This window comes from Centruroides vittatus, unplaced genomic scaffold, assembly GCF_030686945.1.
Source record: "Centruroides vittatus isolate TY-2023 unplaced genomic scaffold, ASM3068694v2 contig_480, whole genome shotgun sequence".
Classification (NCBI taxonomy): domain Eukaryota; kingdom Metazoa; phylum Arthropoda; class Arachnida; order Scorpiones; family Buthidae; genus Centruroides; species Centruroides vittatus.
The window spans coordinates 443,433-457,386 of record NW_027122270.1 but is presented as its reverse complement, the minus strand read 5'-3'; the positions used below and the strand labels follow the sequence as shown (position 1 = coordinate 457,386).

The following is a 13,954-nucleotide window of genomic DNA, read 5'->3' as shown; positions in this document are numbered from 1 at the left end:
AAATCAGTAAAATAAAGTGATTTCATCCATGTTACACACATCTTTCATATCATACCACTCTATTATTGTTGACAGACTAGTTCTTCCCTCTTTTACAATATCCAAATCAACTTGAGCAGTTTTGCCATGTCTCTTTCACTGTGATGAGCCATAATGCTGTTTAAACTGATGCAGCCATCCATTGCCATAACTAAAATTGCTTATATTCATCTGCTTGCTTTCTTATCACAGTGCCATTCTTTGCATTTACTTGTGCAATCCATAATACTAATGCTTTTTCAAGTTTGTCATATTTTCTAGTGGCTTTATTTTCTGCATTCGTCCACTTGCTTCTTTGGTTTAAAATATCTCCTATCATCTGTCTATTTACATATTTCTTCCAGACAATAGAAAAGAGACTGGCAATATATTTTTAAGAACTGGATGGATGGGTTTCACTATATGCACAGATTTCTTGCTTTTTGCTGATTGTATGGATTGTTTTCTTCTCCATTGTGTAAAAGACTAAAACAATCATAGTGTATAGTACAGTACAATATGTAGGTTACTCTACAGCAAGAATTCAGAGCACGAGAAAATCTAAACAGTTTCAGACTTGACTGACAGAATATGTTTCCAGTTCTCTAACCATGTGCAGATCTTAACTGTCATAACAATTGCTGTCAATTGGGTAAGAAAAAACTGTTACTTGTGACAAAACTTCTTGTTTCTCAATATTAAAATTGCTGGGAACTCCTGTTCTCACAATATTTTACCTTAATTTTTGTGTCAATTAAAAATTGTGGCAGTTTATCCAAAATATTTAGTAGGGAAAATGACAATTTTATTTTAAATCATTGTTGACAGATGGTGGAAAATGAGGTGGCAGTTTATACTATCAATTTACTATGGAACGAATTGTTTTGCCGAGACTTGTGGCGGGACACGGAGGGACAGTTTAAAGGGAGTTAATTGTACTGTATTAAATAGGTATCCAGTAGAGTTCCTCTTTCCATAGCTGTTTTCTAATAAGCTCAGTTGCGGTTCTAGCGACAAATTAAAAATCTCAACGTATTGTTTTACCAATACATATATTCACTATTCGTTTTGTTGTTATAAAGTGCATTTAAGCTGTAAATAACCCTTTTCGGTTGTAACAAATAAGTAAAATGTGATTTACGTAATGCTTCCATAGAAACATCGAAATTTCAAACTTTTATCATTTTCTCTTCGTTACACAAGTTTTAAATGATTTAGCTGCCAACAAATAATAATAATTATTAACAATCAGTTTTTTACATTTTTTATAATTGTATAATGTTCTTCAATTCTTCTTTTTACAATACTTTTTTCTTTACAAATGATAGAAATATTTTTATTAATTGTACAATATTCATACCAAGGAGAATTAGTATTTTTTAATTGTGTAGCTGCTTCATGTTCTTTTGACTTTTTATTAACATTCTTTTCGTTTCTCCAATATAACATTTTTTTATCTTGTACAATTTATTTTATAAATGATACCTCCTATATTCAATATATTTCCTTTAATACTATTAAATATATAAATAATAATTTGTAATTTCTTTTTATAGCTAGGTACTTAATGTATAGCAATATTTAAAAATTTTTTATATAAGGAAAGGAAAAAGCATTTTTAGATTTATGTTAACAATAGATTTAATATAAAATCTATTTCTTATATCATTTATCTAGTAGTTTTATCACTTAACGTAAAGATAGAAATTTCTGAAATATGTCGTTTTTTGATTGTTCTACAAATTATTTTTTTGATTTCCGTTAAGAATACATTTTTCTTTATATACATTGGACAATAATATTTAAAGGAACTGTTTTCTTTACGTTTTCTCTACAAATAGTTTAGACGTAAAAATTAATAATAACCTTAATAGTATTTTATTTGTTACAAACTGAAGAGGTTATTTACAGCTGAAATTCATCTTGTAACAACAAATGGAATAATATATATATATAGGTAAAATAGTGCATTGAGATTTTTAATTTGTCACTGGAACTATAACTGGACTTATTAGAAAATGGCTATGGAAAGAGTGGATACCTTTAATATGGTATTATTACAATATAATATTTATTATTTATGTTGTGTTCATCATGAGAAAATTGTTCCAGACTAAGATTTTCTCTGAATTTTGTTCATTTCTTTGATTTTATTCATTTTTTTTGGAAATATGCAGTTCAGTTCTTATGTAATGCTCTCATTAAAGGTAAAACTTTTCAATATTTTTAAAATTTAAATTAATATTAGTTAGAGAAGTTCTTCTCATAATACTTAGACTTTCTAGTGCTGTAATTAAAGAATTATAACTATATTTGTATATAAAATTTCTCTTAAAAGAGCCGATCGTCTTCACACACTGGGATGAAATACAAAAAACAAACTTACGTAAAACCAGATAACTGGAGTGGTAGAATTACAAGGAGCCGGGCCCCCCACCCGAATATTACAGAGAGCCACGCACAACATGCTCACCACGCAATTAGAAGTCTAGAAATATTAGGTCTTCAGAACAGCACATCACATTACAGAAAGCTGCCATACTAAATATATATACTGTGGTTATTTGCTGCTCAAGGATGTAATAGCTATTCTGTAACTACGCCTTGATCTTGATCCAGTATTAATTGAGAAGAATACAATTCACAACACAATCCAAATAAAAAGAGAATGAATTTTAATTGATAATTATGAAAATGATATTATTACATGGAATCATTTCTGGATAATGTTAATGAAAAATGTTTACACTGCATTAATTTTACATGATAAAGGTAAATCATAAAATAAAGAGAGAAAAAATGTTTTTATATAAAATACATTAACATTATTATTGGAGTCCATTTAAGTTTTGATATTATCATATAAAATTTAATTACGGCATTTACAAATGTCTTTAATTTATATACATTCTCTTCTTTTAATTTTTATCAAAATCAGTTTACTGTGGTTTCTTTTGCCAAGTAACAACTGCGACAACAATATTTTTCGTAATATTTGTTACTGCAGTAACGTGCTTTTACGATGAAGTTGCAGTTACTAAATCTGGGATCGTCGACACATCCTTCTGGAACGCCGTCGGAAGAATCTAAAACGTGGTATTCTGATTAATAATTATAAGAAACGTTTATAATATTAGTAAAACAAATCTCTATATTGATATATAGTAAATAATTAAAAACCAATGCATTTCTCATTTTTTGTTACTGTTATTAAATTTATAAAAATGAAAAATTATTTTTTCAGTATACTTTAGATCAGTGCACTTAATAATTTAAGAATGTGGCGGCACACACAGTTACCTCGGTAAGTACCGCAGGACAACCAGTGATGTCATAACAGTGATTTTTAAATGTGGTTGGTTATTTAGGTAACATTTTTTACACGCCTTAATAACTACTAGAAGTTACCGATAACACCGGTTACAATTTCCAAATGTGCCCTAGGAAGGTGGAACCGATTGGAACTACTTGTCTGATGTCGCTTATGTATGGGTATTCGCAGTGACAGCATACTTCAAAAATCTTGTGGCACAGTGGTTGAGAATCACTATTTATGTCAGTTGAGTTAAAATTACTCAACAATCTAATGTGCCAGGGATTATGACAATGGTATACCCATAGCTACTGGAGACTTGGATCGTGTTGCACAGTGCCAAAATTAAGTTGGACTAGGGCTTTTATTGCCACTTATTTTGACATTCAGTCCACGTTTTCTGTTATTCAGAAAGACATTAAGCGTAGTGATAACACTTGTTCCATGTTTTAGCTCACTTGCAGCGCCATCTCAAAATGCTTACAAAATTTCATTAGCATACAGCTAGCACTCCTCAACCTTGCTAAGACAACGAGCAAAGTATGCTGGCACCATATTTGAAGGTTTTAATTGAACTAGAAGATGACAATTTTCTTTTTAAATATGGATGAAAGAACTTATGACAGTTTACGAACAGCTAAAAATAAACATATTTTTAACTTTTGCCTATCTGAAAGAGTTTGACAGGTGTAATTGTCTTTTTGTCTTCATACATCAGGTACGTAGACTGAATTTCTTAGTTACCTTATTTGTATCTTGATTTTAGATATCAAGTAATAATATAATAATTAGCATTATATAACCCACATGTCAGCTTTCAGCAAAACCATTATATATATATATTTTATTTTTTTATTATCTGTATTTTATAATGCAATCTACGGCATATTTGTACTCACGGCACATTGTTTTGTGTACCTTTCTAATTTATCACTATTGCTTGTTAAAGATCTTGGTAAATAATTAATTACTTTCATTCGCAAGTATAATTTTAAAACTAGTAAATGTTTCATATTTTCATTAGGAACAGCAACCAATATCAAAACTTATTTTAAAGAACTCCAGACATCATTCAGTGCAGCTGAAATGTCAAAAATGGCTATGATGAGCTACAAGACAAGTCTTGTAGCTCATCATAGCCATGTTTGAAAAAGCTAAAATTGGGATTTATAACAGATTCCTCACAAATACTCAAAACATTTATAATAGATGCTGTGAAAACACAATCCATTTTTATTAGTGGGATGCTAACTGTTGTGTTCCTCCTAACACGTCAGCATTAAGTTAAATATTTCACATATCCGCTAGCAGATAGCAAGCGCTATGCTGAATAACGAAGCACACTTCAGGTAAAACAGTAGAATATCTAGCTCCTGGCAAGTTTGGACAGAAAAGTAGGAAGTGACATTGTGATCAAATGTGTTATTCTGAATTAGTCATTAAAAATAATTCAAAAATGATTCCTGTTGCTAATAAGGAGAGGACTGGATGTTTGGGTCTCCAATTTGAATGAAATATGGTGGAGCATGTAGCCTTAAACACAAACAGCTTCTCATATAAATAATAGGACACACTCCAATTGTTTCCAAAAATTAGGCCTCTGAAAATTGAATGTTTAGCTTAAAGTTTTACATCCACAAGTGGATAAGATACTAGACATTGGAGCTAGATGATGTAGGTTTGAACCTTTGCAATTTTAGTTTTCTGTTTGTGAGTAACATAATTATTTTACTAAGACATCATGTGAATTTGTCATATCACAATACTATTGAGTTGGAGCTGGTAAGAAAGAAGCAATCCCTGCACCTGTTAGGCATAGATCAGGCAATCCTTATACCTTATGGACATGGACAGGTAAACTTTGCACTTATTGCCACAAAAGAGGCTATTCTTATATCTATCAGCCATGGGAGAGATGATCCTTGTTCTTGTGTTCATGAGAGGCAATCCAAGAACAAAGCAATTGCTATCAATTGCTTTGTTCTTGTGTTTTATTCATTTTTTGTGCTTATTTTCCACTAGGCACATGCAATGCTGTTTCTATTTTTGACTTAGGCCTAAATTCCATTAGGCATGCTCAGTTGCATCAGACATTATCACTTTAATACTCCTTTATATCACATTATTTTTACATTAAAAATGTAATGAGGATCCATTTAAGATTCCTGATCACAATTAATAGAAAATGGCAAAGTTTTATCAAACTTGACCCATTGAAAGCCTGCATCGCATGCTTATATTTTGAAAAAAATGAGGGTCTGCAATTTCATTATTGGATTCCTCATTGCAATTAATGGAAAATGACAAAGTTTAATCAAAACTGATCAAACAGATTTTGAGAATGAACACAGTTCTGTAAGCCACATAGAAGAGGCTTTGCTAATGCTCTATCTCAATTATTTTACTGTATCATTAGCATTATTATACTATTATAAGCTTTAAATGTAAGGAATAATAAGACGAGATTAAACATTGTGACGTCATTTGCTGTTTAGTGAAAACAGGTCTCTGAAGATTTAACTCTTGTATGTTGTTAAATAAAATTTTTATTTCTTCATATTTAACAACATAAAAGAGTTAAATCTACAGACTTGTTTTATGTCATTTCCTCTTTAGCAAAAACAAGAGATCAAAAATCATAATAAGTTTAAATGTGAGGAATAATGCTAATGATATGATAAAATAATTAGTTTTCTTTTTTTGTGTGTAACATAAACTAATAATCTGAAAGTTTGAAACTGCATCGTCTAGCCCCAGTGGCTGGCATCTTTCTAACTGGTGATAGCCAAATGGATGACTTGAAACTTCCAAAGACTTATAATCTAAATCAGCGTTTCTCAAAGTGGGCGATAATGCCCCCTTGTGGGCGGTGAGTAAATCTAGGGGGGCACTGGAGGCAGGGTACTGAACGGTGACCAAAGGCAATAGTTAGGGTCACTGACAGCCGTTCCCTTTCCTCTGTTAAACGGATAAGAGGAAACATTGCGATTAATGGTTTCCAGATGTTGAGAACAATGTACGGTAAGGGCACAAAGTGTGAGATTCTTTCTCACACAAGAGAAAATGAGTTAGGGGGCGTTGGGTATAACTTTACGGACAAAGGGGGCGGTGGATTGAAAAAGTTTGAGAATCACTGATCTAAATGCTCAATTTTCAGAGCCCCATTTTTTAGAAATGCTTAAGAAGTAAGTCCTATTATTTGGACAAGAAGCTGTTTAAGACTACATGGTAACCATTGTTTTGTTCAAATTGGAGACCCGAACATCTGGCCTTCTCCTTTTAAGTGACAAAAAACATGTTACTTTTGCTTTTCAGATGCCAACTGATAAGGCTACAGGCACCTGCATTAATTAGTAAGTAAAATTGATGACAATAAATAATTTGAAATGGTGAAAAAAATTTAAAATAGACAAAATGGAAAATTTTAAAATATCTCAACCAGAGTGACTCCTGAGCCCTCTCAGCTTATGCAGTATATGTATAGTACATGTTTTCACTTTCATTGTGCAAACTTAAGTGTAAAAATAAGTAATAATAGCCTAAACTATAACTGATATGACCAGTGCTGGCTGTAAAAAAGACAAATTGCAGTTTTTCCAGTCTGCTCTTCTAGCCCCAATGATTTGTTCCTGGTTATGGAACTGGACAGTGGTTTAAGTCAAGAAGTAAAACAATGGATGTAATGCTAAATAAATAATAAACCCATATGCATTTCAATAATGTCAAATTGCACTTTTTAAGTAGCTTGGTAATTTTGTCATATAAATTGAATTTTGTATAGTTTATTTTAACAGTGGGCTAAGTAACTTTTCAATTTCTGTTTTGTGAAAAAATTATTAAGATATTTTTCATTATGGCATTAGAAAGTAGTACAGGTAAGTAAATTTTATGTGTATGTAAAGTAATACTATGTCTGTTCCAAAAAACTTGTCATATATGTTAATAAATAAATATTTTGGAACAAGTTTTTTGAATCAAATATTATACATTTTGGAAGGAATGAAGTATTCAGTAGAGCACCTGCTTTTTTCTTTGAAGGGTGCCAGGGCCTCTTGTTACCATCCAAAGGAAAATGGAAAAAAAAATTTCCAAAAATCTTTTCCTCATTAAAATTCATTCTTTTATTTATGTCATATTGTATCTTATTTCTATACTAAGGAATTAATGGTCACATAACGTGGAATTTTATTGAATGCACATTAAACATTTTTTTAATCTGTTCAACTCAGCTCCTCAAGATTATTATGAACTAATAGCAAAGTGCATAAAAAGTAAATTTTTCTACCACAAATGGATTTTTTTTTTTTTTTATAAAGGAACTGGAGAAATCAACAAGGAAGGAGAACAAAAAACACAGTGGACAAGACTTTTCCCATATAAAATATTTTATAAAACTTTAGATGATGATGCCAGATCTTTCCCCAAGAAGGGAGACCAAAAGCCTATCATAATACACAATTATTTCCATTATAAGCCACCATTAAACCAATGACAAAAGAAAAATTAAAGATACTATAGATTTATTGTCATCCCACTAATTTATTATGAATATATTAAAGCATTGAAAATATTAGCATTTAGAAATCCATTTATTGAATAAGGAGGTAACAGTGAAATAACACATATTAATTATTTTAATAAATGTTGTGATTGAAATATTAATAATCAATAAAGGATAGCCTGATAAAAATATTGTTATTGATATAAAATAAATAGCCAGATTCCTTTTGTTTAACCAGTGATTTCACTGAAATCAAATATAAATTTTATAATTAGACATTAATAAAGAGTTTGCATTTTACTTATTGTTTTGTAACACTTCTCTATAATGTGAAATATGTTATTAACTTAGAATTTTACCAAAATGAAATGTAAACATTCAAAATAGAATAGAAAGATCTGTTAGTTCCTTACAATTAGAATACAGTTTTAATTTGTTTGATGTTTACTGAGTCCGAGCGTCATTTTTATTTTATTATTATTTTTCATTTTATTATATTTTTGTTTGGGGCTTATGTTTAGTTAGGACAAAGGTTCCCCACCACTCTCTTAGTAACCAAAAAAAGAAGATAATAAACCAACTCACGAAAGAACGAGCGCCGTAGGAAAAATCACGCGCACTTGCGCTGCCCAGCAGAAATGAACAGTCCTCAGAAAAAAAATGGAGGGGGAATCCCCACACTCACTAAACCTGTCATAAAACATCCCAGAAAATTGTGCTAAATGCTTTGTAAATGGTTTATAAGATTTTGTTGGAGAATTGAAGCTGCCAGAAAGAAATTTGATGTTAGAAAATTAAATATGTAAATAAGGGGAGTAACCTAGCTGAATTGGGACATCACCTCACAGCATAAAACTAGCATGCTAACCGAAGACGATCGAGGTGTACTACTGAGTGAAAAATTTGAGGCAAAGTCCAGATTGAGAATTAGGCGATCCAAGGTGTTTAAAGAGGAATTCGATTTGACGATAGCGAAAGGATTGAGGAAACAGGTTCCTAGTATAGTGAGGTGACAGATAGACGTTTAGTTCGTAAGAGATTCTGTTCATAGTTCTTAAGTATTTGATTTGTCGAATTTTCAAAGGGGAATTAAGATTAAGTTAAGCTAAGTAGCTGAGTTTTATTGTCGGGTTGACTTGTTGATTTTCGTTAATAAATTTTGTTTTGGATTATAGACATTTGTACATAGTTAAATTCGATTTACTAATTAAATATATTTGAAACTTTTTCTTTGACTTGATATTTGTCGTTATTCTTACTAATTTTTCGGTGCACGCGTAAAAGCCCAGGCCTGGCAAACTAATCTCGAATCCACGTAAAGTACCCATTAGGTTAATGGAAGTTTTACCAGCCACAGTTAGTGTCTGTTTCCTGTGATACTAAACATAGTACTTTACATAATTAAGCTAATAAGTTAATAAAAAAATTGCAATAAAAGGTAATTTGAAGAACTTTCAAAAATTGTTAAATATGTGAACAAATTATAATAATTTTCTAAAAATAGTTTTACTTTTTAAAACAAATATTCAAAAATATGTCAAACTTATTTTAATTTAAACATACAATTGTAATGTATAGAAGTAAATAAAAATTGGAATACCTTCCACTGTAATTGCTACAGAAGCAGAAGCTTGATTAGAATCATACTGTGCATGACAACGATAATTTCCACTATGAGCATTTTGAATGTTAGAAATAAGAAGTGTGTTGTTTGGTAGCAATTTTAATTTGTCATCAATTTGTATGACATTATTGTTAAAATACCAAGTAACAGTAGATAAATCTGTTCCTTTTACAATACAATCTAATTGTACCAAGTCACCAACCTTCACTTTGGAATTAATAGTTTTGATTTCTACAGAGAGATCAACTGTAAAGTAAAATTGATATATTTATTATGACCCAATAATTAAATATAGAAAAAAATTTTTTATATTTTACCAGGAGCCATTTCTTTTTCAGTAATGGGAGAAATGCTGTCTGTTGATGTTTCTTTCAAAGTGTTTTCATTATCAAAATCGACGTTTGACTTTGTATCAGAACCTTTTGATAAACGAACAGAAATATCCAAAGTTGCCATAGCTCCAATTCCATTATATGCTTGGCACGTGTACACTCCAATATCTTGATAGGTAACAGTTCTAATAAGAAGAGAATAATCTGGAAACTGTTGGAATCGAGCACTTGTAGTTGGAAGCATCGTTTTATCTCTCCACCAGCTTACAATAGGATTTGGAAATCCAGTTGCTGTGCATTGTAAGGTTGCTGGCTGACTGAGTTGAACAATAACTAAAGTAGGTCCCGGAAGAATTCGGACAGGCACTGATAATCAAAAATTGAAATTAGAAGAAAAAAATACTTTAAAGTAATCTATCATAGGGTCTATTCACTAATTGTGTATAGTTTAATGGGGATTTTTAGCAGGAAAAACTGGCCCAGGGCCTACTCAGGAGCTCCAGAACTGGGAGGACTGAATACAACTAGCATTTTGAAATAGAAAGGTTTTAAAAAGACATATCTATTTCCAGTAAAACATAAAAATATTAACTTGTTCAAACAAACGTTTTCGTATCTCTATCGAGAACTGCTTCAGGTTCATCAATGTTCTAAAATTGGAATGCGCAGAGTTTAAAAATTAACTGCCAATCAATACAGGCGTTCGAATTATTTGATGTAAATTAATTTGGTTATTTATGCTCCTCCCCATTATAAGCTTTCACCAATTGCATATTAATACTCTAGCCCATAGTTCCATGAGTAAGATGTCACATCTGTTGTTGTTGTCCCTGGCATGCATATTGCCATGCATACAATATGGCGTTGCTGTCTTTGTAATTTATGCAGTTTCCTGCTTTGCTGGCCTTGTATATTTCCAATTTTTCCAATTCTCTTATAAAAAAAAAAAAGAGAGAGAATTGGAAAAATTGGAAATATACAAGGCCAGCAAAGCAGGAAACTGCATAAATTACAAAGACAGCAACGCCATATTGTATGCATGGCGATATGCATGCCAGGGACAACAACAACAGATGTGACATCTTACTCATGGAACTATGGGCTAGAGTATTAATATGCAATTGGTGAAAGCTTATAATGGGGAGGAGCATAAATAACCAAATTAATTTACATCAAATAATTCGAACGCCTGTATTGATTGGCAGTTAATTTTTAAACTCTGCGCATTCCAATTTTAGAACATTGATGAACCTGAAGCAGTTCTCAATAGAGATACGAAAACGTTTGTTTGAACAAGTTAATATTTTTATGTTTTACTGGAAATAGAAAGGTTTTAAAAAGACATATTATAACTTCCAGTACCTAAGAGTGATAGTTGATTTTGAAATAAGTTTAAGTACCTGTAATAGTTTTCTGAGTTAAACTGAATATAAGATCATATTTTTATATATAGTAGTATGACAAAATTTGAGTTTCCTAGTTATAAATAAGAAAAATGGCTTTCTAGTTTTTTTAACTATTTATGAATAATGTTTATAAAGGCTTAAGCAGGTTAAGAAGGGATAAACAAGAAAGAAATGAAAATGGCTTGGCACACAATCCTTGGCTATCATTGCCATTTGAACCTGTTTCTTCAGGAAACTAACATTTGTACTGACACATTAAGGCAACTAACAATGTTTGTCCTGAAACATGAAAATAACAATTTAGATTGATTTTAATGTTAAAAATTACTTTGGTTGGCTCTTTTATTTCCTTGTTAAAGATGATTTTCAAGTGCTTGTAAACAAATTCATTTTTTTTATTACTATGTTAAGATATAAGTTATGTACAATTGATAGCTACTGAGTTCTAAAGAATTTTGAGAAATATTTGAACTAAATTTTATTAAAATATATTTTTTTTAAAGCAGAATGTTATTAAGGTTACCTGATAAGTATAACACTTAATCAAGAATTAAGTTCTGCAATTGGTAAACTTTTTTAAACATTGGATTTCAACCCACAATTTGCAGTAGAACAACTTCAGATATGGATTTTAATAGGGCTATTATTTGAGAATACAGTACTGACAGTCATTTAATAAAAGATTTATATCTTACTAAGAAATAGAAATAATAAAGGATGATGACAGTATAAAAATAAAATAGTATATATATATATAGTGCTATATATAGTGTCCTGTTTTTGAAGTCGAGATCTATTTTTATATTATTAATTAATGCATGTTTATAAATTACCTTAAATAATAGAATTAATGATTATAAATACCTTGTACTTGAAGATGGAATGTATAAACTTTTGATTGACCATAATTATCTCTTGTTATACATAAATAACTTCCATGATCATTTTCTTCTATCCTTTGAATAAACAATGTTCCATTTGATAATATTGTAATGTGATTGTCATCTACCTGTAAAGGATTATTATTTCTACTCCATGTAAAAGTACTTCCTTTTGCTACTTTACATATTAAAAAAACAGTTGATCCGAGTGTTGTAGTTTCATTAAATTCAGTGGGCTGAATAGAACTATCTTCTCTATCGACTAAAAATATCAAAGTCATATTAACTGAAGATTTCAAATCTTATTATTAATATAAAATAAATATTCTTACTCTCATTTATTTCTGATGTTAAAATTGTTGCTAGAAATTGATAAAAGAAATGAAGATTAAAAATGAAAATTGTAACAAAAATTTAATATTTTCGTATTATAATGGGAAAAAATTTTACTTACTTGTTTCAAAAATAGGATCCATGCATACATTAGTACAACCATTAAAGCAACATTTTCGATCATCTCTACAGTCGGAATCCAATCTGCAACGTTCAGTACACTCTGTATCATATGGGTCTGCTGCTTTGCTTTCTATTTTTGGACACTCACCTAATTTGTTTACTTTTGGAAAGTACATTTAATATTTTAAATACACACACATATTTTAAATATCAGGTCAGTCCATAAGTCCGTGCGCATTTTTATGACCTCGAGAAAAATTTTGTTTTGCTGTTAAAAATGTCAGTCTAATGTGATAATTTTTACACCGAAGTGTTAAATTGGATCTCATTCATATAATACTGTTCAGAATTGTGAACATTTCAGTTGTTTATTTTCATTAAAATGAAAGTAACGGACGAATACAAAAGACACGTTTTATACTTTTTACTTTTAAGTGGTGAGAATGCTACAAATGCAGCCAAAAAAAAAAATACTGTACATAATCAAATCGTAATTAGTGCAAGGACTGCGCAGAAGTAGTTTGAAAGATTTAGAAACAATGATTTTAGTGTGGAGGATAAGGCTCGTACTGGAAGATCCATTGACTTTGACGACGATGCTCTCTCTGCACTAGTCAAAGCAGAACCATCGTTAACAGTTGACGAAATTGTGGAACGTTTAAATTCATCCCACGGAACTGTTCATAGACACCTACGACAAATCGGAAAAGTTTCAAAGCTAGGAAAATGGACACCGCATGAACTGTCAATAGCTAACCGACAACAACGTGTAAACATTTGCACGTCTCTTTTATCCCGTATTGCTTTAGAACCTTTTCTTGGTAGGCTGGTTACCGGAGACGAAAAATGGATCCTCTATAATAATGTGATGAGAAAAAAACAATGGATGGATGGCGACAAGCAGCCAAAACAGACTGCAAAAGGTGGGTCGCATCCAAAAAAATTCTTTTGTCTGTTTGGTGGGATATGTCGGGTGTAATTCACTTTGAGCTGTTAGAACCTAATCAAGCAATTACAGCTCAAATGTATTGTGAGCAATTAGAGCGTTTAAATGAAAAATTGAAAAAAAATCGACCGTCGTTATGAAAAATACGCACGAACTTATGGACTGACCTGATAATAATAATAGTGAAATTATGAAAACAGTTTTACTTAAACGACATATAGGTTGTGCACGTGGTTCTCCTTCTATTGTGCGATATATTTCAATGGCACATCTACTATCTTCAGGGCAAATATGGACCTAAAAAACAATCTTTTAAATGATATTTCTCAGAATATTAAAATATATTTTAAATGCTAAATTTAACAGATGTACATGAGACTGCAGCATATCATAGGAATTGTTTTCATGTTCACTATTAATCTTTAATCCATTCCAATATTCATATATGTAATACAATGCATTTTTTTCAAATTGCTT

The 13,954-nt window shown here is 30.8% G+C and overlaps 1 protein-coding gene across 3 annotated transcripts in view; it reads right to left on the bottom strand.

The window, feature by feature from the left end:
* Positions 1-2,676: 2,676 nt before the first annotated feature.
* The window catches only part of LOC136977859 (papilin-like), a 108,218-nt gene continuing 96,940 nt past the window's right edge, over positions 2,677-13,954 (bottom strand). For 2 of the 3 annotated variants that reach the window (XM_067273446.1, XM_067273447.1), the window contains 7 exons: positions 13,684-13,774; positions 12,530-12,691; positions 12,408-12,437; positions 12,059-12,337; positions 9,774-10,154; positions 9,433-9,702; positions 2,677-3,104 (listed from right to left, as the gene is read on the bottom strand). In XM_067273446.1, the coding sequence (XP_067129547.1) occupies positions 2,953-3,104; positions 9,433-9,702; positions 9,774-10,154; positions 12,059-12,337; positions 12,408-12,437; positions 12,530-12,691; positions 13,684-13,774 (1,365 nt within the window). In that variant the 3' untranslated portion in view covers positions 2,677-2,952. Of the gene's footprint in view, positions 3,105-9,432; positions 9,703-9,773; positions 10,155-12,058; positions 12,338-12,407; positions 12,438-12,529; positions 12,742-13,653; positions 13,775-13,954 lie in introns of those variants that run through there. The other variant, XM_067273448.1, reaches the window with a different exon arrangement.